The sequence below is a fragment of the Falco cherrug genome, chromosome 14 (assembly GCF_023634085.1).
Source record: "Falco cherrug isolate bFalChe1 chromosome 14, bFalChe1.pri, whole genome shotgun sequence".
Taxonomy (NCBI): domain Eukaryota; kingdom Metazoa; phylum Chordata; class Aves; order Falconiformes; family Falconidae; genus Falco; species Falco cherrug.
Window position 1 is genome coordinate 12,214,775 of NC_073710.1, and position 24,293 is coordinate 12,239,067.

Consider the following 24,293-nt stretch of genomic DNA (forward strand, 5'->3'; position numbering starts at 1 on the left):
CCCAGACAAATACGAGTTGTAACCTTTCTCTCTCTCTCTTTTGAATGTATTTTGATAACCGCTCTCCCGCCCCTTCTTTTAATCTCTCCAGGTTCGTTTTTCCTCCAGACACTGGAGTGCTTTTTTGGTCTTTCAGTTCTACACCTTTCTTACAGTATATAAAAATCAGGGCAAAAGTCAGTGAGATTTGGCAGATGAGACTTTCTGAGAACGTTTAGTCCCTGTGTCCCAGGGCCAGGCAGAGCTCCTCAGGCAAGCGGATTCCCCGCAGATTCAGCACGGCTTAGGCAAAGCTGTGCTAGAGCAGCTCCGCTCCTTCGCCTCTCCTCAGCAGCCAGGGTAGCAAGTACAAGGTTTTAGTTACCGCGGATTAAAATGCAGATGGGTAGCACAGGTGACCTCAAAGGGGGATTCCCACGGATTAAGACCAGCACGTGCTGCTGCCGTGGTTTGCCTTGCACTGCGACACCAGCTGGGACACAGCTGTCCCTTTGAGATCAGCTACCCTTCATAAAGGCTCCAAGCTGGTGCTTCTGGAGAAAGCAAAGCCAACATTCAGGCACAAGGAATGGTGCGCTAAGAAGTGCACCGTGGCCTCACGTGCGTCTGTGTGCGAGGGCAGCGGGCTGGTGTGCAGATCTGTAGTGCGGATCTGGAAACATCAGGCTTCCAAGGACTGCTGCAGCAGGGGGAACTGCTGAAGTGCTCGCAGGGCCAGTAAAACCCAGAAAAACATAAAATTCTTTCTATAAACCCCTGAAAGTGTACGAGTTGACTCCGTCCGAAGGCTGGCGTATTGCTTAGAGACTTCTCTAGGCTGAGTGAACAAGTTTTTACCCTGGCGCTGCGGGTGGCAGACAGCTGCCCCATGGGATGCTGGTGTCCCCAGGTTCAGCAGGGTTAGTCAGTCATCAGGCTCACTGCCCAGCGCGGTGGGCCCGCGTGCTGTAGCAACAGATACAGCACCTTGGCGAGACTGTTCCAGAACAGTGCAGGCTGCTCCCCTTGGTGGCATTTATCAGCAGAGAAAACACAGGAACCATCTTTCCAGGCTGCTGCCCTGGACTCAGGAGAGCAGCCGGCGGGAGGGAGGCAGCATGGCATCTCCTCCGGTGGGTTCTGCGTTGCAGATCTGCCGAAGGTGGATCTGGCATCGGCTCTCACCCAATGCTGAGCAAAGTCTGCGTGCATCCTGCTCTGCTGGGAAACCGTATATCAACACGCTCACGCATGTGAAAACACGGCCCCGATCATATTGCCAAGATCAGTATATCCTAGGGTAATGTGCTGTGTGACAGTCTCAGAAATTAAAGTTGCCTCTGGGCTCCTTAAATTTATGCATCTAAATTGCACCAACTTTTCTTTAGAAGGAGAAAGAGAAAATACATATTTGGGCAATACAAATTAACCTCTTTCTGGGCCAGAACATTTCCCTATTGTCCATGTCTTGGCTCCACACCCCGTCCCTGCCGTGCTTTGCTAAAAGCAGCGCTCCCTTCCAGCAAGGGAAAATCACAGCTGCGATTTCCGTGAAGATCTGGTAGAAGTGTCACTCAGGCTCCTGATACATTTTCATCTGCCAAAGAAGAGCTGAGAAATGTTTTCAGCCACTTTCTGTAAGACTGTTCATATTACTGATGAATAATGGGCACTTCTTATTACGACTTAAACCCTGCGTAGCTTTCTATAAGCAGTAAGAGAGAGCATCAATATAACCGCAGTCCGGTTTTTACTATATAGTGTACTAAGCTGCTCTGCAGAGTACTTATTTGTTTGATTAATTTTTGTTTTCTACAGAGGTTTGCTGAGAGCGAGACTTTAATCACAGTGTAGTCATTTAAGAATAAGTTATAGAATTATAGCTGAATAATATTCATTCAACAAGGACTCGAAAGACTAAATCCATCATTTAGATCCGGTGCCTCTGAATGCTTTTATCACTAAAATTTGCTAAATAATAATCTGATTTTTTTCCCCCCACATTGCAGGTGCTCGAAAGATTATTTCAGAAGGGATTTAACGTGGCAGCTTCATGCGGTGGTGGGGTGGATTCCTCTCAGTTCAGTGAATACGTGCTGTGTCGCGAAGACAGACGACCACAACCTACCCCAACAATCAGAATAAAACAGGAGCCCCTGGACTAGACCCTACCCGTACTCCTTTGTAACCGTAGAAGCGTTTAATAGTCCCTTATGTGAAACACTAAGGATTTGCAAAACAGTATTAGCAAACAGATTTTGACTTTATGTTGCCAATTAGTGGTATTCTGAAACTACCTGTCACATAGCCAGCCATGAAATGCATTTGAAAAACCAGTTGTCTGTTTTTCACGATGAAATTCCTGAGCATGCTCAGCGTACCAGGCCTGCTGGGAATGTACTTTGGGCTGAACAGCTGTGGTGGTGAAAAAGGCAAAGCTTCACAAACCCCTGACCCTAGATCGGACTTCTGCAGAAAGACCAGTTAACGCAATTTGAATAGATCAGCAGGAGAAACGGCTCTGTCAGCCTTTCCAACGATACCCCGATGCTGTGACGCGTGGAAGTGGGCACCTGGGCGAGGAAGATGGTACACTAAAAACTGCACTGAGTATCTTCCCTGACTGCCGCACCTCCTTCATATCAGGCGTGCTTTACACCTCCATACATTACATTACACTTCTGTGATTGTACTCACTCATGCTAGCAAATGGCTTATTTTTATACAACATTTCCAACTGAAATATCTCTCTCTGGACAGAATCCAGAACCAGAAAAGGACCAATTTATAGTCAACTGGTGCTCAGTACTAAAAAAACCCCCACAACAGACGAAACAAAAAAGCGACAAAAAATTTGGCAAGGCCAGTTAAGGCAATATTTGCAAAAGTAGGGATCTGGAAGCACAAAATGAAATGCCATCCACCATCACACGAGGGTCACATACCTGACGTGGAGCTATAGTTCTCTTAAAGCCAGTCTTGTTTTGACTCAGAAACTGTTAAATGTTTTGCATCAGCCAAGAAGCGTGGTTCTGCCAAGCAAGCTCTGTCACCCCTTGTTACTTACTAACCATGTTACAAGCCCACATTTAGGAGGAAACATTAAGAATTTTGCACGAGCCTACTCTTTATGGGTCTGGAATTTTTGCAAAAAGATGTTAAAACCCTCTACTGCCATTGTCCGATGAAAGCAGTCCACCTTTGGTTTCGATTGTTTTCCCTGTTATTTTAAACTATGATTACAGTACCGATTCCGTAGCTGCCCTCCATCTGCACAGTTTTCTCTGTAACCGAGCCCGCTGTCTGCAGGGGGTTACTGCTCCCCCCGCATCGGCATCGACTCTGACTTGCAGGGCTTCCTAACTCAGGAGACGGCACCGTGCTTGCAGGTGCAAGGTTATAAATAGCATTCTGCTAAATCCTGTTTATTGCTGTTTAGCATGATTGGGTCCTCAATAACTAATTCATGTGTTAATCACAATTCAGTTTCGCCCACGTTAATTTATAGAATACTGTTGTAGATGCTGAATTTTAAAACTCTTTTTAGATGCATAAATACGGCCGTATGGAACAAGGGACAGAGTACTAAGTGGTCAACGATTCTTTCATGCCAAACGATTACAATAGGGCAAAATAACAAAAATCGTGTTTAAGACTATTATTTTCAAAAGTGATGAGCTGTACTGACTATCCAAGGCACAACCTAGGCAGGGGTCTAATTTTTGGAAAAGGGCTGGATACCTGTCCGTGGAAAATCGGACCTCTGCAGGTGTTTTCTATCTTGGTTACCCAACTCGAAGATCTCTTCTGGAAATCTTAGCCGATACGTGTTGGCCTGCTAACTTAGCAGAACAGTTGAGCAAATCTGTCTACTTTAAAAGAGTTGTAAAGTTATTTTATTTTGTGGTTTTATACTTGTACAACATTCTAAAGTTGCTAGGCATTGCCATATTTGAATATATGGCACAACATTCACCTTTGTATGTAAGATATCTGTAGAATTGTATATTATACATTTAATATTGTAAAGAACTTAACGTATAATTGTCATGTATTTGTGTATGCACATTTCTTATACAGTACTTCATGCCATAAACATTTCTGTAAAGTAAATGATCAAAAATAAGCAAGTAGGGTGGAACACTCACTGTATCTCCCATGTTGTTTGAAAGAGGTGAGAATTTTTGATTGCGTCTCCTCTGGCCTTTATCCATTCAGCTTAATGTAGCCATGTCTTACAAAAAGGAAAAAAAAAAAAAAAAAAAAAGTGGTTTATTTATTACTTTCAGACGTTGAGTTTACTTTCAGTTCAAAGTATCCTTAAATAATCTGTTCGGCTTCTTGATTTAGCCGACATACACTTCTGTCCTGCCCTCCCGCACCGGGAGAGCCCGCAGGAGCGCGGCTGAGCGCTCGTCGGTGGCGCACACTCTCCGTTCGTTACCTCTCAGCCAGGGGAGAAAGGCCAACACCTCACGTTTACATTTAATCACAGGGGCCCAGTTCTGCCACTGATACTCAGGTCTGCCGGGGCTGTCTGCAGGCGCCGAGTCCCCGCCGAGTGCTGAGCACGTCCAGCTCCCGCCGAAGGTGCAGGCAGGCGGCCCCCGCCACCTTGGAAGCAGGATGATGCTTTTAGATAGGCGTAGAACATTGCAAGTTATTTGTGGTTGGTTGGTTTGTTTTTCTTCAGTTTGGTGTTTACCGTATTTTTTTTTATAGCTCAATAAAGCAGCTCCAGTACTTAGGGCAGCTTGCTACAGTGGCATCGTAAAGGGTTCCAGGCTGCGCCAGCCAAGTTAAATGTGAACTTGAGATGGAAAGTTTGAGCCATGACATCACAACATTGACTGCAAAATAGCGCTAAGGCAAGGAAGACATGTGGAAACAATCACTTCGTTAGAAGAAATATGCCTTTTTTTTAAAAAAAAAAAGTTAAGCTAGGACATGTTCTTTTAGTTAGTAACTTCAGGTCACTTATTTAAAGTTTATTACAGTTTCATTTATATCTTTTTTACTTATTTCCCTATATTTTTAGGCAGCAATATCAGCAAAAACTGATTTGAATTTTTACTTCTGGCCTTAAACCGTAGCAACATAACTTAATTAAGAACATTGCTCAGCATCGCTAATACAGGTTTTAAACTACCATAGAAACTCCAGCAAAGCTGTGGTGCGCAGCCAGCAAATGGTTTTGTTATGCAGGCCAAAAAGTAAATGCAGCCCGGTTTTTCACCTAATTCGATTGAACAAAATTGTTCCAATTCGCTGTTGCTGAGCACTGAAACTGGCTTGAAGAACACGAGTTTTCACTAGCACTTTGTGTACAACCCTGTTACACCACTGTGCTCCCACGTCTCGGAAAGAAAGCGAAAGAGAATGTTATGTTGTGCTTACTGGACTAATCGCTTTTGAGAAAGCAACTGTTGAGTGCATTCATTCACTGTATTAATTACATCGAGGTTTGTTGACAATTTTATTAGATGTTTGACAAGGGATAAGAATCAGCACAACAAAACATTGAAGTATTTGGTTTTAATATTTCTTTGTGGGTATTCTGTTAATATTTTAATGCAAAATGTTTCTGAACAGTGCTTAAGAACTACAAGACAATGTGAAATTCATGTTTGATAAATTAATACTGTATGTCACTCGATGTGTTACTTTAGTAAATTGTTTTATTTCTTTACAAAATAAGTACAAATAAGGGAGTATGTTTTCACACAAATTGGGGGTATTTACGAGTATGTACAGAAATCATCAAAATAACGTAATTCTAATAAACACAAGGCCTTTATAAACAATATGTACAAATTATCAATACATTTAAAACATAATTTTACACTTCCTGGCCTTAAATACCTTATGAATAATCTTTTGGCTAAATAGCAGCAGTATAAATTTTCTTCTGCTTTTCATAAACCTTAAAAAATAATTAAAACTTTTGTTTTTAAAACTATTGGACAAATAGTTCTATTTGTGCTTTCACTATGGTTTCCCATCAAAAAAAAAAATATTGCCTCAAAAAAGTGGCAAGCATAACATAGTAAAAATTGAAAAGATAAATAAGCAAATGTCTCCCTTCCATGGTTACTGATAATACTGTTATGTCTGAAGTACAACTTGTGCCCACCTGCCTGCTCAATATTCCTATCCCCATGCCATTTAAAAGACTCACACTAAACTTCACTTGGCTTTAGTGCAGGCCTCTTAAATTCCAATTCAGCAAAGTGTTTAAAAAGCATTCATCCCACCTTTAAGTACTTAAAACTACTCATTATGCTTAAAGTCACACGCTTATTCATGAGCCTCTCTGGACTGGAGTCCTCGGGTCCAATCGTCCCAGGCAAAGGCATCGCCAGTCCCACGTGGCGCTGCCCTGCCAGCCCCACGGCACCGGGCTGCCGGGGGTCGCCCCTGCTCTTGGGATTCTCCAAGAGTGGAAGTGGCCCCAAAAAACTTAACAGTGACTTTAAAAATCCATATAGAATACTCTAAAATCTTTACTGAACAATACTCTCTTTTAAAACCACCATTAAACCATACTCTTTGCAATAAATAAATTAACATATTTTTTAGAAAATAAAATGCAACTTTGAATCATGTTACTAACCAGTTGCTACAAATGTGCAAAAGGTTGAAGAGCTTTAGAAAACAACTGGAAGCTAGTCAAGGTAACTAAGCTGGGACCCAAACACACAGATTTCACACACTTCGGATTTGGTTCAGCAATTGACTCAGGAAATGAGCTGTGCAGTAAAAGCAAAAATCCTAAATGTATAAAATCTGTGAGCGTGTGCAGTGGCTATTCTCTTCGCTGTGCAAAAAACTGCAATTACAACTCATCTAAAATAACAACAGGTATCGCCATGGCTAGTGAGTGGAAAGAGTGCTAGTAAAACTAAGAAGAAAACAAAACCAGCACCGTACGTGAACATACAGGTTGACACCACGGTTAGGTCCCAATCCTCCTTGCCGTGGGATGGTTTAGGTGAGCCATTGCCGCAGTCTTCCCATTTGCGTCACTTCAACGACAGCTACTTCAGCCTTACCTAAAATGGCCAAGTGGAGCAAGACTTTGATGTTGGTTGTATCTGTGGATTTAACACTTGAAAACCTTTTGCACATTTTTTTTTGTGTTTTTTATAGTATTTTTTTTTTTTTTACATAAAGGGGATTTATTGCATGTGACAATTTTACAAAACAAAATTACTGGAACATTGACTTCTGAAAAAAATAGAAGGCACATTAAAATGACAGCTTTTCAATGCAAGTTGAGCTTCTGTATGGAGAAATCAGTACAATTCTTGGCTTTATTTAAGCAAAGCTCGATAGAGCAGGAGAGAATGGCTCATTTCTCTTTCCTGTTCCATGTAGAAGATGAAGTCCCTGAGGTTTACGCGAGTTATTTTCTGTCGTGCATACTGCCTGGATGAAGGGGTCCCCAAGCCAGCCTGGCTGCCACCAGACATACCGAGACCCTGCAAAGAAAACACAGCAAAGTCAAAAGTCCTGCAACAGTAAGGAGTTTCCTCGTACTCTCAGGTTTACGAGTACTAACTGCTGGATAATTTTAAGCCTCTTAAATGGATTATTATGAGCCTAATTCTGAAAGTATTACATGAGATTTTTTCCCCCTTTTTTTTTTTTTCCCTCTATTCTTCTGAGTCTCACCAAGTTAACCTGAGTAAAGGAACTCAAGTGAAAACGCATGTGAGGCCAGACCTTGTTCATTTACAACTCGAGACAAATATGTCTGACCAATTCTCCTGCTACGGTCATGTAAACCGTTGACCTATTTGATCAGTTTGATTTCAGGAGCCTTTTAAGGACAATACTATGCAGCAGATAAAGCCATCTTTAGTGTATCAAACATGCACACCGTCCTACTCCAACTCCTGGATCTAGGACTGGAGAAAGGTGAGTGGTGTATCAGGATGTTGCTACTACAATAACCTCGGCAGCTGCAAGTCCCACGGGGACCCGATTCTCTCCTCTGGAACTGCTGAAGAGAAAGGCTTTAGTGTGGGGAGGTACTGAACAATCTTGCTCAAGTACACAACCAATGCTCAGCCGAGAGATGGAAAATTACATAGGAAAATCACAAAGACTCGGACCACGCGATGATAAAGTCTTTAAATGGATTCAATGGTACTAAATTACTACATACCTCATCCTGGCTTTCTATATAGACAGAAAATTCACAACCCGGGCCCGAGAACACTGTGATCTGAATATTTAGAAATTGAAAGGATGTAATTACAGGGTCTCTGCAGTCTTGTTGAGTTTAAAACCGAAACCTGACACACACACACACACACGTTTAACCCCTTTTTCATCCTTAGGAGACCATTGTTTTGATTAATTCCAATTGATTTCTGGCAAAATAAAATGTTCTAACTTAGAAAAATAGGTTCCAACCTCTAAAAAGATTTAAATTACCTTTCAAACCTCTAAGACATCTGGCAAAGCTGTCAATACTTTTAAAATCCCAAAATCACTTACAGTTGCTCTTAATAACCTACCTCTCGTTCCCCAGGAAATTCATATTGTAGGATCTTGATTCTAGCCATTAAAAATACAGTTAAGTGTAATTTTACTACTGAAAGTTTGTAGGAGAAACATAGATGGCTTATTGCAAGTAAGACATGGCAGTCTTCTCTGTTACTTTTCTCCCTGTGTAGCAGCAGTCAGACTCCTTGCAGAACTATACCATTCAAGTTACTTCTCCTATACCTGATCATTAAATTACATTAGTGGGGCAAATCCTATTCTCTTGTAACCGCAAACACAAAAGGCCTAATGTAGAGAAATGAATGTGGCTAAGCTTGCAGGCAAGAGAGGGAGAAGCCCACAACCTTTGAGCCACATGAGTAATTGATCTGAGGGATTCTGTTCCCCAGTACAGAGTAGTTTTTGTTAATAGATTAATTGATTCACCACCTAACCTCACTGCTCATAGGAAAAGCATGTGCTGCAGCTGCAAGGGTTGCTCATCCATGCTGAAGCCAGACACATCCCCAGTGCACAGTCCATTTATTTAGCAGTGCTCTGAATTCAGCCTTTACACAAAAACGCTTTGCATTCCTGAAAGCAGCAGCAGCGTTTAAACTCGTACTCTTTATCTTCTACAGGTCTGGAACTATACCCTACCTTAAGCTGCCTCTCACCTGCACTCTGCTCATGCACTCACTTTGCCACGGCTGCTGCCACTGTTTCCAGCTCTCCCAGAAACTATGTATATATGTTTATTTTAAATCAAGCTGCCTCAAAAATATTTTTCTTGAATCTTCTCTGTTCCCCAAACATCTCTCCCCCTTGCCCCAAGTAAAACTTATTTCAGATTCATCTTAACTACAGCTCCTGAACAATGACAAATACACTTGTACAAAATGCGGCCACCTCAAACACATCTAAAAAATACTGTCCATAGCGTGCGGGACTAGAACCATCCTGCACTTCCTTACCAAATATTAACAGAAAAGCTACTTAAGTTTTTAAATTTTTCTTCACACAAAACCATTTCTTGAATCAGTTGAGGTACATTTACAGCAAATGACTGCTTTCTATTTGGACAAAGTAGCTGGAATTAAGATGTGGTAAGTCATATTCACTGCATTTATCACTTGAGATACTGAACTTTTACGTAGGAAGAACATATACTTAATGCAACATCATAACATGGCATTAAGCTATGCACCTTCCTGATTGCACTTGTAAGCCCACCAGTTACCTGAAAATTCTGTAATTGTTTTACAAAGTGGAAAAAATTGTAACAATTATTTTAGAAAGTGCAGAAGTACATCTGTAAACCGACAGTACAGTAATTTATATCTGTCAATATGATCTCTAAATTGAAGACCATTTTTTTTGGTGCTGCATTGTACTCAAAATTATTCTGCAGATGCTACATAAAAAATATAGACTACTAAATGCCATGATTTTTTCATTACATACATGAGGCAAGCATAGTTAAAAATAACTGCCAAGAATAGTGGAATTGAAGAAAAATCTCAAGAAAAACTCAAGAAAAATCACATTTTTGATCAGCATAAGAGACTTTACGTTAACCCAAACAACGCCGGTGTTGTCTGTATCTATGGCAAGTAATAAGAGTTACAAAGATAAAAGCTCTAATAAAAAAATACATGGTTGTATATTGTTTACATCCTTTATTTCCTGGCCTGCCACACTGAAGCTATTACCAAATCACACCCACTCAGATACACATCAGTTCTAGCTTTTGTATCAGTGAACTTCTATTTATAATTTCAGATGTTCCAGACCAGAAAAAAAAATGTAATTTATATACGAACCCTTTCTGCCTCTTCATTTTGAGACTGCTTACATACATGAGTTATAGTGACTTCTTACCCCTTCCATCCCATCCTCTCCTCCTCCCCACTGCCTCTCCTCCCTTGCTGCTTCAGTCCTGCTTTCTTGTAACACACCCAGGTGACTGCCTTGAACTCGGCAATTGCAAATCCAACAGGACAGCAAGGAAGCCAGCAGACAGCGTGATTTTGTGCTACACCTGTTCCTCGGGGGGCTACAGAGGGATGGGCTACAACAGGGCTTACCTGAGACACCCCCCTCCTCTAAGTGCTGCTCCCAGCTGGGGCTGAAGAGAAAAATCAATCCACAGAAAATCAAATGCAGGAATTTACAAAAACGCCATGGCGCTGTGCTCTCTGTTAACCTGTAATCCAAGACCCGCTGAAACAGTCAGAGTCCGTTTACTTTAATGGGCTTTAATGCGCTTCAGATACGCACAGCTGATGTATATATAGCTTACAGTATTTTAAATAAGTATTGAGCTGTCAAGCTCAATTCAACTGTTGGAAGCTACCTAGTTTGAAATTATGGCTCAAGAAGAATCACAGTAATTGTTGGTTCCGTGTGCACATGTTGAAGCACTTCTGAACTCATGCCAGACGTGACAAGATCTGGGCCACCCATCTCAGCCTCTTTGCTATTTCCATGATGGCCCTCTATGAAGAAACTCATGCTGTTGGAAAAGGAGAATAAAAACGGTCCCAAATAAAATATTGACCAAAGACTTGGCAGATCACTAGGTAAATATACCACAACCTGCCAAAGAAATACACTCTCACACTGACAGGGTAGAAATTAAAACAGATAGTCCTGTGCACAGAGAAGCCAACGAAGCCTCATTTCCGACAGATGTCTCACATTTCCCTGGTACTGCTTACCACAATAAACCCGGCTCCTCTACGGAGCATTCCTCACCTCCTACCTCCTCCAGAAGTACTCTCAGTCCGCTGTACCCCCCTCCCCCGTCACAACCTCCCCCCACCTCCCAAACCTGCACCTTCTTCAAAACAGTCTCAGAACTACTCCGTGGTCGGCTCTTCTCCCACCCTCACTTACCAGCCAGGCAAGTGCTGTCCCACGGGGTGGGTGTCCCACGGGGTGGGTGACCCACCAGGCTGCATGTGCTCATCGGCCACCCAGCAGACACATGGCCCCCAAGCCAAACCTGGGCTTGCCGAGCTCATCCTGCAGCCTTCTCCTTGCTGGCGAGACCAGCACGTCTCTCTTTCCTGTACCTAAGCCAACAGTTTCCGTGGAAGTTGTAGGGACTTAAAATCTTGAGCTCCTTCCTACCTCTGTACCCCCTTCTGCTGCCCGCCCCCCCCCAGTCTGATCAGTATTTCCTGAAAGGTTTAAAAGCTACTGGAAAAGAGGGCTGAGACAGATACACCTCTTCTGAAATTTTCATGGACAAACTTCCTTACTGCTCAGAAAGTAAAAATGTCTTTATGCATTACATTACAATAATTACAGCAGCAGGTGTATGAAAATTAAACCTAGTAACTCTCAAAAGTGTACTGTGTTCCTTGCTCGAGATAGAAGTGCTTTCATGTAAGAAAGCACATGTAATACAAAATCTACACTTATTTTTATGATCATGATTTCTACCGTTGAGCAATTACATAAATTTTTTCACAAACCCATATACCTTCAGCTCTGAATTACAGAACCACGGAAATACAGTACGATATTCTTGTCAGGAAACACAAAGATAAGGGCAAATATAAGACTGCATTTAATATTTTATCCATCCTTCCTTCACCAGAAAACAATTCAGTCCTGACATCTCTCCTTTGAACATAGTCTTGATCTGCGGCTATTGCTTCTCTGTGACCCAGACAGACAAGGCAATAATGATAAAAGATCTTCTGGTTTTCTTCCCAGGCTACATGGCACATCCTCGTGGCAGACTTTCACTTCAAGCCAAAGTCTGAAAGTAGGAATCATACAGTAACAATTCAAAGCCAAGCTATCTATGGAGTAAAAAAACCACCAGGAATTTCGTCTCTCCAACCTCTGTGCACTGAAGAGGAGTGGGAAGATAAGGTATATATTAGACTGCTCTTATGAATAGGAGGTTTTGGTTCATAAGAAATATTCAGGAGATACTGTGCAGCAATGATGTTTACTTGCATAAAGTAGATCTTCGGCTGAGAGGCACTTTGTACATGAAAAACAGGTATAGTATTATGTATGATTAGCTGTCCCACATAATTTAGGGTTTAATTCAGCACCTACTGAGGCTAATACTAATGATTTCACTGAATTAAATAAGAGCCAAAACATCCTTAAATCAGTATTCCCCCAAAGTACAGAAAAGTAATTAATAACTGTTTGTCAACACCTCAAAGATTAACAGTACTATATGAAATATAATTATATCCACAAAAGGATTGTGCATCTTCATATGCACAATACGGTGGCTTTACAAGTGTCTTTAGAACGATTCATCACCAAAAGCTATCATTTAGGCCTTCAGATCAGCAACATTTACGGGGAGGATTAGATACCATTATTTCTTTGGAAGCTAGTTATCTTCATTTGCAAACATTTTTATCCTGTACTATTTTAGCGCAACTGTTCCTACAGACTCCGTTTTGGCACGCGTTGGCTTGCTACACCCTCTTGGATGCAAATGCATCTCGTTTCCCCTGGGCACATAAACACACACCTCGCCCTGCAGACAAACATCAGAAAAACTGATTTGCACAAGTATTTACAAGTACTTCAAATACCAACACAATTGCAACATTTCAAAGACAGCATGCAGTAATTTTTATATTAAGAAATAATGAGAGGAAAGTAAATCATACTAAGACGTGGATACAGTGAAAATTTTTTCTTTAGATGGGATCACTTTAGTTTATAATTACATGATGTTATTTGAACCCAAAGAAATGGGCTGCCATTACAAGAAGAATGCTTTATATGTACCTGCCCTTTGCCTTTACAACGGTAAGCTAAGTCACATAGGCAAGCACTGTTGTAACTGAAAACCTGCTCTGTAAAACAGCATCACACCAAAAACTTCCAGCTGAGAGAACCTGGCATCTATTGCCAACCGGACCACCTATTCCTCTGTTCCTTCCTCTAAGAGAGTGTTCCCCCCACAAACTGAATGAGAGCAGGGGCAAAAAGCAGGCAACGTGGCATTTCAGTGAGAAACAATTTGGGAAGAAGTCTGCCCCGGTGGAAATAAATAATGCAAACAAAGTGTAAGGCAGCTACGGGCTATGACATTTACCTGCTCAAGGGAGATGGGTGTGCAATTCCCAATCCTCAACCGGTCATTTTGAGGAAGAAACCAGACTGCAACTAGTTCTAACTTTGTAATCAATTTCTCCATGTAGATCTCTGATAAATCACTGCGTTAGCACAGAAAGAAAAACCCAAGTTTTCTCCTGTACAGAAACGGCTCTGCATTCTGTGAAGACTTTTAACCTTTTTAAGATCCTTCAGTGTCCCTCACTCTTCGCTTGGTAGGTGATAAAAAAAGATGCCTTGTATTCTCTGCGATTTCTTGCAACACAGTCACGATTTTCTTAGTGGTGCAGGCTCCAGGTCTTCTCATTTCCTTTGTTCACGGACCTGCTCTTCACTGCAACTATAGATCTTGCCAACATCTTTATCCACAAACATCTCATACCTATCACAATTCACTGCCTTACTTGGACTTAAAAGCAATGACAATTTTACCTGATTAAGAACTCTAAGTTTGGGCTGCATTCTTGGCATGGTAATTATAAGTGGAATATTCTATTTATCCTGTTTCCATCATACACATATATTTTCATTTTGCTTGGAATGTTTCTCCTCCCATGCTTTCCAAATGTTTAATCAAGTGTTGATCCCTTTGAAATACTAATCCTGCCAAATTTTTTTATTGTTATTTTTCAGGCATTGTGGTGCTTTTACCTTCTCATCTTTCTCATCTTTCAATATTAGCATGGCGGGTGTGCGTGTGCGCCTGCCTTTTTTTTTTTTTTTTTTTTTTTTTGAAAGGACTTGCCCATCTTACTCCAGCCCAGTCATGCTGTACATCTGTATATTGTTTCTCATTGGGAGTCAAGAAATGTCAAATCAACTTTGGGAGAAGCCCTACAGCTCAACTTGCAGTATTCACATTTTCCTTGAATTGTATTTGATTCCCATCTGAATTTTCTCTTGTGGTAATCCTTGATATTAGTTCAAAACCATCTCAGTTTTACATACTGGGTGGTCCTTTCTTTTCTAACTCGTATGATTGTGACTTCCATTTAATCAGAAACTTAAAATAATTAAAATATTCTTGACATTCATCAATCTCTAGACACATATAACTGTAAAATTTAATTGTTCAAATATCTAATTAAAATATACATAATTGCTGTGCAGTAAAGGTTGCTTTTTTGGTCTGTCTGTTAGTGAAGACGTGCTGAGCAGAACAACTGTAGGGGAGGGCAGGGTAACTGGGGGACTAAATTCATTCATAGCTGGTTTTGATGAAGAAAAAATCAGCACAAACAAGTGCATCATGACATTTCACGTGCTAGCTACGTCTTACCTATTTAGGGTGAGACACAGATACTATACAGCTGTTTCACATATTGCCAGTCCTCCTGTGGGAGGGGGGGAAGAGAGGGAGACAGAGAGAAAAGTATCTAAATCTTGAACACAAAATCACTTTCTCAAGTCTTGAGAGCATGAATTGCCCTCATTCATCTCAACTGACTTTCCATTCTTAAGCTTAATTATGATGTATAACACCCAGACTTTAAAATAATTACGTTTGCAACTGTTGGCCACCCTGCGCACTCCCAGCAATTGTGCAAGTGCCAATCAAGTGACTTTATGCACCACTTGCCAAACAAAGGGCAAAAATAGGCACAGATCTACCAGCTCTTGGCACGCTTTATTCCCGTGCAAAAATTTGCTCACAGATTAGTTACTATCTATGAACAGTGGTATACACCTTTCCCTATAATTTCCAGAGGCTCCTCTGTGGATTGAGGGTAGTATACGGCCCTAATTCGTACACCCAGCTCATTAAATAAAACACAACAAAGCAGGCAATGAGGTTATCTCTGGATGGAGTGGCAATAAAATTAAGCCCTAAATGCTAATACCTTCAGCTTGCAGGATAAACACGTTGTCAGAACACAGTCCCATGTACAGCAAATAAGACGTTAACATCTGTAAATAAAACGTGGAAGACGGCTAACACTCTTTCCATTACTGTAAATATCATGGAATATAATTAAGGCCTGGCGCATCTCAGACATCGGGGAGAGATGACAGAGTTCAGCAGGGAGAAGTCACTGAATCATTTAGCCACTCATTTCTTGATTTCTTAACATTTCTGTTTCTTACATTTAAGTCTCCCTCTTGTTTGTTCAGAAAATATTTGAAAAACTTAATTCAGATTGGCACAAAGAACTCCTGGAAGAATGACTGCAAGAAGGAAACAAGGTGGGCTTTCTTTCCTGCAGTCATCAGTAAGCTTATAAAAGCCCCCATTCAGTATGTTCTTTCATTTCCCTTCTACAGTACGAAGACAGACCCTTACGCATCATGGTCACCATGTGCTGTTTATCTTCCTCAGGTCCTTTATTTCAGATGTGAAAGCTCTGCTCTTAGTCGTCCCTAACTTCTCGTCTCTAACTTCTCATCTTTACTACCCTGGGAAGTCTGGATATGACTCAGACTACCTTAAGAAAAGAAGAATTAACAAGTAAATATCCCAACTATCACCACTTTTCCTTTATTAGAAAAACCCACAATATGTATACTTATTATTTAAAATAAACTAAAAATCAGATAGCCAAAATAGAATGTTCTGTTATGAACAACTCTAATTAAAACTGATATTAAAATATATAACAGGGAATAAGTTTAAGACACACAAAATCACCTAATACCATAAAACATGTGTGCATATTGAACAGCTATTACTAACAGGTCCCGACAGTTGACAACAATCGATGTATCAACAGACAACTTTCTCCTATCTATTGACTCCCAAAATAAAATAAACGTGAACATTATATAAAAAAAAGAGGGTTGCAACTACAGAAGACAAACCCTTCTCAAAGTACTAGCCAAAAACAGCGGCTCGTGATGGGATTTTTTTTTTGGCAAAGTTAAACAAAAGGCAGTGGGGTGTAATATATTCACCGTCTCTGGAAGGGAGCTGGCACAACCCATCATCAGCAACGTGAGAACTCGAACAGATGACGGAAGAGGGCAACCGAGCAGACATACGCCAACGTACACACGCACACGCATGGAAAGGGATTACTAAATTAATTAGAGAGGCAAGTGAAAAAACAACATGGAATTCAGAATGCGCTCAATAGTATGGAATGATGCTACTGGCCTATTTTTACCATTGGCAATAGGAAAGGAGGAACAGTTAGCTCTAGTAGGAGCAAGTGCATTATGATACAACACAACATGAGCATTATAAAATGCGAGATGAATCTCAAGCCCAGAGGCTCTTTAGCACCACTCCAAATCACAACTCCCTGCCTTCATTTTTCTTCTTTGCTACCATTCCACTTCTTCTCCCAGTACTTCTGACTTTATTAACCCTTTTTTCTCTTTCTTGCCTTTTACCTTCCTATTTTCATGGTGTCACATCATATTCTTTAAAAAGTGTCTGAGTAATAACAGCAGAGATTATGGATCAGAAGTCAGGTTTTCTGAGGTACTCTAACCCAGGGAAGCTCCAGTTCCTTCCAATAAGAAATTTATCACTTCCCTGGCACCTTAATAAGACAGCGTGCTCTTCTGAAAATCTGGCCCCTGATTAAAAGTTGCAAAAATCATAAATCAAATCGTAACCTGTTTTTAATGGTCTGAATTCAAGTGCTGTGAATTTGTTTTTTCTTTAAATACTTTCCCCAGAAATTCAAGTATAACAAGCCTGAAACAGACTTCCTGAAATACAAGCTTCATTTTAGCTTTTTGGGAATTGGAAAAGATACAGTTGCATGCTATTCCTAATTTTTTGTACCCCTTTCCACAACAGTGAGCTCTGTTGTGCAGCTTAACTAATTATGGCTTTGTCATTAACCTGGCCTGAAATTATGAAATCAGTTTTTCAAGAGCTTTTTTGCTCTTTCTAAAAACCTGAATTAGGATCACTGATCTTTCCACACAGTACATACAATGTGCTACCTGGACGTGTGCGGCAGTAACATATGGTACAGTAGGTTATAACTATTTTACCATCTGTTCTATCTGAACTCTAACCCTGATCATCCATATCAGCTTTTCCCACTAACTGCCACAGTTCTTAGATCTTGGCTTCCACTTACCCTTTTAAAATTAAATTGCAGCAAAACGCACAGCCAGATTATATGCTGCTCTTCAGAAGCCTTCCCTGCTCCCCAGGTGAACAAAATAATTCTTTCAAAACTACAGGGTTTTGTTTTCTTTTGGTTTCTTCCAGTCAGTAAGACAAATCAGCAACTAGAACATTCTGTATTCTAAAAATATTGCTCAAGATGATCCTGCCGTATTCTTTACATACTACACTCTTATTTAGAAAAGTGCATCACCTTCAGCAGGAACTACATTGGACTCAACGCCTTCCAAGAGCAAACTTCAGGTTTTTAGCAATGCTCCCCACAGTGCCCGACTCCGTCTCTGTCTAACCGACTCACACTATGAAGCAGGCTGGGTCTAATGTGTTTTTTGCATAAAAAGCAACATTATTATGGACAATTTACCATCTTGCTACTCTGCATACCCATAAAAACTAAACAGCATCATATTAAAAAAATAAAATGTTAATTCTATGGCAATAAACATCAGTTCTCCCCAAAGTTTGGAAAAATGGACAGATACTGTAAATCAAGAGACGGTATTTGAAACTTCTACTATTATTGGGGTTTTTGTTTTGTTTGGGTTGGATTTTTTAGTGTGGGGTGGTTTTTTTTTTGGTTTGCTTTTTTTTTTAAAGACTTACATCCCATGTCATCAAGTTCTATTTCATATAGAAGTTGGAGTTTGAAAGTCTAAGCTTTGATTCAAGGGATTGCCAGAACAGCTCATCTGGTGGACTGCTTTCAAATTTAGTCTGCCTTGTTTACAAAAACTCAAATAGCTACACAGTAATTAAAATTCATGAAAGACCGTGGCTTTGGCGTAATTTATACATACCCATACAAAACTACTACATACACACAGACATATGGAAAACATAAATATATATTTAATAAATACTAATGATAGCCACAAGAACATATGCACCTCTAGTTTTTATTATATGTAAATAAAACATTAGCACTTGACAGTACTAGTTCTTATGGATGATGATCACCAATTACTGTTTTACAATATCTAGAGTTAACTCAAAATATTAAATCATAACAGCTCAGTAAACTTCTCTGACTCATTATCAACTGAACCAGACCGTAATGCCTACACAATGAAAACTACATTTATAACAGAATACCTTTGTAAAATGATTCAACTTTTGAAATTACGATAATCCCTTCTCATTAAAAGTATTGATATCTTCTCCATTTTGAAATACTGTATCATTTCTACAAACACTGTTTCCCTTCTGATTTCTGTTTAGTATCTGAGCAAAAGGGGAATTCGATTTTTTGAATGTGTGAAGAAATCAGTTCATGAGATATAATTTTGCTTTTTCACACATGAGTAGTTTAAATATGTTATTCAATGTTCTCTAGAGGCACAAACATAAGGCATGTAGGTTAGAGAAGACAAAACTACTTACTAGTCTGCTACCTCAAATGTCTTTCAAAATATGCAACTGAAGGATATAATGGAAATTATTGTTTAATTAAAGAATACTGAATTTAGTTGTAATCAGGGTCCTATTACACAAAGAGCACACAGTGACCATATAAATATACAGAGGTCCTGAATATACATATATAATGCCATACATGTTTTCCTATCACACAAAAGCATTATATATATTATAGCTCTAGATGGGGGAAGACAGAAGTACTTGTTTTCTTTTGGACTTTATGCTAAAAGAACCTCTTCCTTCCCTATACAATGCAAGAGAAATAAAAGCTTTAATGGGTAACAAGTAGAGTTTACACTTTGCCTTTCCTCTCCAAAATATGACATTAGCTCCGCCTCCCCTCCCAATTCTCTTTTGCATTCAAATATTTCCACCTCTGCATAAAAATGACTTTTATCATGCAGTTTTGCAGACTTTCCTAGGCTGGCACCCCAGGAGCATAATCCTGATTCACAAAACAAAAACATCTAATTACCCCAGCTGCATAATTCATTGGCCCATAAATAAAAGTTGGCCAACCCATGATCTTATCTGGCAGACTCTAGGGAGCAAGGGTGGGAATCTCGCTTTGGGAGAAACACTGGTCAGGGCTGGCGGCAGCCGCTGGGCTTTGCAACAGGAGGTCGAGCGCTCCCCTTGGGTGCCTTGGTCCTGCCAGGGAGAACAAGGGCAAAGGAGAGGGTGCCATCCTGCAGCCTGGAACTTGTACACTTGCAGGCAGTTAGTCCTGTCTTTAGTTGCTCACTCTGCTTGCAGGTGAATCACTTAACGAGAGGTTTCTATCTGAGCTGTGATCCTCCACAGCCTAGCACGCTGCAATGAGCCACGCGCACTTTGTGATTAGCTGAACTGCAGTAGTAATGAGCAAGAGAAAATGCTTGAATTTGCAATACTGTGAGTAAGTATACACTACAGGTTTGCTTCAGTGGTACTGAGAGGCAAGACTGTAATTTGAAAACCAGACATTGCTCAGATGACAAAAATGAAACGCACTTATCGAGTATTCCTTACTTTGCATCTATTTTTCCTATAATGCTGATGAAAAGCTCCGTACATTTGCACTATTCTGGCAAGCTTCCCAACAGCAACAGATACCTTTTAGATACTGTCTATGGAGAATTTCTGCAGGTCCTTTTATTATTACTTATTTAATTTACCAGAGTTGCTCTTAAGTTCCATCTAGCCTTTGAAAAACAGCGTCCTGTTTGTTTTCATGATCAAGTAGCTGCAATTCACTAAATTACAAAGCAAGACAAGACCTGGGCCACTCTTGGTGCCAGCTAGCAAAACACTGTATGGTGGGTCTCACATGAATTCCAAATGGAAAGAAATTATTTTTTAAAAGAACTATGAATTGGGTTCTAACGTGTAATGTTTTGCCACATAATAAAGACTAAGCTGCAAAACATTTCAATTCTCGACAATGTTTTCATTCTGCGTTATAACAAACATGAGTGGCAGACTTGTCAACCCAGTGGCGGAGGCACCATTCATCTTTCATCTCCCAGATCTGGGCTGCAACAGACTCACTTTCTCAATAGAAATGTCATCTTGGAGCCGAGAAACCTTCTTGACAAATACGTTTTTGAAACGGATGTATTTTTGCTAAACATTTTATCTTTGACAAAAATATTTTTTGACAGAGAAAGCTGCATCGCAAATTTTTTCCACCAGGTCTAATAACAAGAAGTTAGACTTTTAGGGCCTAAGTGGGGAAAGTTGTTCAGACTAGGACGCCTTGCTGACTGAGATGAGGTCTCCCTGGCTACAGCCCTGACTACTGCTGTAACTACAGTAATGGAAATATATGTCCATTAGCCATTGCGCTGTCTTGATTTATCTGTGTTTACCCTAAACCACTAAGCTACAGGTCCCCCCTCACTGTGGCATTCAGAGCAAAGCTACGAATGGGACCTAACCCTGCCTCATCCTCCTCGGCTGGTCTTCACAGCTATGTCTGAATGACTACTTCATGTACTTAAGTAGTAATTAACAACAGAAATGTTTAGAATAAACGAGTAAGGACAGGGCATTGGAAAAAGAGTTAACAGATGTCCTTAACATTGCTGCTGGCCTAATAACATTGCTGCAGTAATTTATTTGATGTGGAGTTTATTTAGCTGCTGCAAACATATAAGGGTTATAATAATCATAAGCAGGTTGCATTAAGCACAATACATCTTGGATGTGTAACATAGTGTTAAAAATAATCCCAGAAACAGTATGCCTTAAAGATATTATATGTGCAATATCTTCCACAATCTGATTGTGAAAAGCTAGCCAGAAAGCATCTTTCAGACTTAAAGAATGATTTTAAAAAAATAGAAGCCAAGACTTCCTTCACAGATAATTTTGCCTGTATTTTGGGATAGCAAACATCCAATTCAAACATCAAATCCTGGCATACTTCAGTAAGCTATCAGCACAGCAGTGCTGCCTTTTTTCCTTTGAAAAATGAAAGAATTAAATTCAAAACAAACAACTTCAATTTAACACCAAACTACAGGATAACCAATCTTAAAAATGTCAAATTGTAATGGATCTTAATACCCATATAAAACACAAAAATAGTGGCATTGTTCCTTGGTAATGCATAGCAACCTTACAGAATTTCAGTGAAGGAGAAAGAAGGGAAAAACACCTTATTACTTCTAACTCCTGCGAGCCATTTTGGTCTCCAAAGGTTTTAGACTGCCTCAGGCCATGTGTCTGCAGTGTTTCGGGAAATGACTTGCCTTCGCACGAACACTGCTATGTTCTGCAGCACTGCTGCCCCCCAGCATCCCCGCTCAATTTCTATTTAACTCTTCCTTACCTGTATCAGCCTTTCCCCCCCTATTTTGCAGCAAGATTTTTGAAAGCTTTTGCTTAAAAAAACCCCAAACCAAACACGCCACAGAAACACAAACCAAAAACCCCTCTGCTTTTTCTGACAAGATTTCTCAGAAACAAACAGGGCCAGAATTTATCTCTATAAATCTTGGAGAGAAAAGGAAATCCATGTTAAACTAAAATATTTGGAAACAAAACTAGTTTAGCTAGCAATCGTCATGGAGCTTTGAAGTTTGATATTGCTTAAGCGCTTGTCTGTTTTACCTCTGTTAACAAAGAATAGTTAGAAAATAAAAAATCATCAACATCCCCATAGACAACAATGGCATGACTAAAATTCTTCACCTATCGCTGTATTTAGATTTTTAATTACACTCCCAGCACCACATTACAGGCTACAATTAAGTCCCTGGATAAGGCCTCATAACTACTAACCAATTTGTCTTAGCAGCAGTGTATTAAAAGTAATAGGAAATAACCCATCTAATATATTGGGAAAGAGAAAGATTTAATCCTCCATAAATTTTTTTTAAACTCACTTAGCAGAGATGTTTTGTGTTTCCCTCTATTTTCTGTAAAGATTCAAGGCTATGCACTGCGAGCTATTTTGCTTGATAGCTTTTTTAAAAACCTCTAGAAAATTCGTAGCCAAGGTCACTGCTCATTGACTCAAAATATGACAGTGAGGCTACTAAAATATTCTGTTCATCTCAGAGGTTGAGTAAGCAGCTCTAACTAAGAGGAAAATCAATATAATACTTCACAGTGAGGAAGAAAATGGAAAATAGTTTAGCAGTTAAGTGGTTAATGCAATTCCTAAGTGTTCAGCAATCATTGCAATTTAGTGCCATTTCGATTATTACACAATAAACAGACCATGTTGTCTGGAAGCAAATTTTTATGAGTATAGCTGAAGGGGTTGCAACTTATTTAGCTGCTGAAACTCTAAGGGAAAGAACATTTCTGAATGCTAACACTACAGATCAGAAATATACAGGTACACTAGAAAGGTTATTTTTAGGTCACTACTATGGTAACTAACCACACTGACCTTTAAAATTAGTATGCAGTTCAAGAAAAATGAAGTTCAGTAAAATCCTCTAAACAGGATAATTTTAATAAACAATATTGCACATTCTTAGAGCAGAATGTTGTCACTTTTTTACAGCTATTAATTTTACTTTTGTATCACAGCACCATAATGTAACATATAAGGGCATCACGATGCAGAACTGACTAGGAAAAAACATGTAAACAGCCAGAAAACTGATTAAACTATCATTAATTTATGCTTAAAGAATTTTTAAAAGATTAGGAACTGCTATATTTATTTTCACAGAACAAAATAAAACTGCTAGCTAGAGAAGAGCAATTTTTCATATCACATGAATTCATGGAAACATTCATAGTAGGTTTAGTTAAAACCATCTTTCTTTGTCTCATTTTGTTGAAATACAGAACTTTAAGTGAATTTCAAAAGCAAACCCAGTTCGACAATTTATAAATTCGAAGACAAACAGGCCAAAGTTATGTTCAGGGCAGATGAATAGCATGAGATTGAGTGTATGGTTGATGGCAGCAGGGACTCAATGAAGAAAACAGTATTTTGACCAAAAGTACCATTTGAATCCGATGTACTAACGTTTACTTAGACAAAATTTCAGTTAGAATCATGGTTTTAATAAATAATATATTATGTGTCAGTCCATTAGGTAAGAAATGGAAATTTTGGCTGGTCATAAAGGTGTGCTGGCTATTCAACAAAACCACCGTTACAAAGAACATATTAACAAGTAGTATGCTGCAACCTGGAAAGATCTGATTTACCCCGTCAATTTACAGTCATCACACACAGAACACAACCGTTCTGATTTCATTAAGATTAGTCTCAGCCATGTTTGAGACTTAGCCATGTCTGAGCCATGTTTTGCGACGCTACATCAAACGGCTGACGGTAAACGAGATGCATAGTTAGAAAATATTATATGTATACCCTTCCATATTCCACATATGTCTGTATTCGTGCATATATAGAGAGATACACGCACAAGCATTTTAGTCTGGGTTATACTGTATACCTTATTCAAATTGTGGCTCTTCCAGAAGAATAAAAAAATAATTTTGGAAAGGGAAAATTATTATCTGCATTTTTTTCTAGGCTCAACGTGCTTTTGAATAACATTATTCTTGAAGTGACTTTTAAATGCCTGGATCACAATTTCTGTGAAAAGGGGGGAAAAAAATCTCTACAGCTAGTGGGAGTCTGGGTCACCAGTACAGTTTTCCTGTGTTCCTTGAATACCGCATATACCCACACCTCTTTGTAAGTCGCAGGCAGGATAGATGGGGGGTGGTCAATTAGTAACTCTATCCACCTTTAAGC

At 39.7% G+C, this 24,293-nt stretch overlaps 2 protein-coding genes across 5 annotated transcripts in view; one reads left to right on the forward strand and one right to left on the reverse strand.

Annotated features, from left to right (window-relative positions):
• The window catches only part of KCTD15 (potassium channel tetramerization domain containing 15), a 45,535-nt gene extending 40,637 nt beyond the window's left edge, over positions 1-4,898 (forward strand). For all 3 annotated transcript variants that reach the window (XM_027813186.2, XM_055726931.1, XM_027813187.2), the window contains one exon: positions 1,989-4,898. In XM_027813186.2, coding sequence (XP_027668987.1) covers positions 1,989-2,144 — 156 coding nt within the window. In that variant the 3' untranslated portion in view covers positions 2,145-4,898. The remainder of the gene's footprint in view (positions 1-1,988) is intronic.
• Positions 4,899-5,639: 741 nt separating this feature from the next.
• LOC106631514 (transcription initiation factor TFIID subunit 4-like) overlaps positions 5,640-24,293 on the reverse strand; it is a 146,395-nt gene continuing 127,741 nt past the window's right edge. For both annotated transcript variants that reach the window (XM_055726930.1, XM_055726929.1), the window contains exon 15: positions 5,640-7,460. In XM_055726930.1, coding sequence (XP_055582905.1) covers positions 7,293-7,460 — 168 coding nt within the window. In that variant the 3' untranslated portion in view covers positions 5,640-7,292. The remainder of the gene's footprint in view (positions 7,461-24,293) is intronic.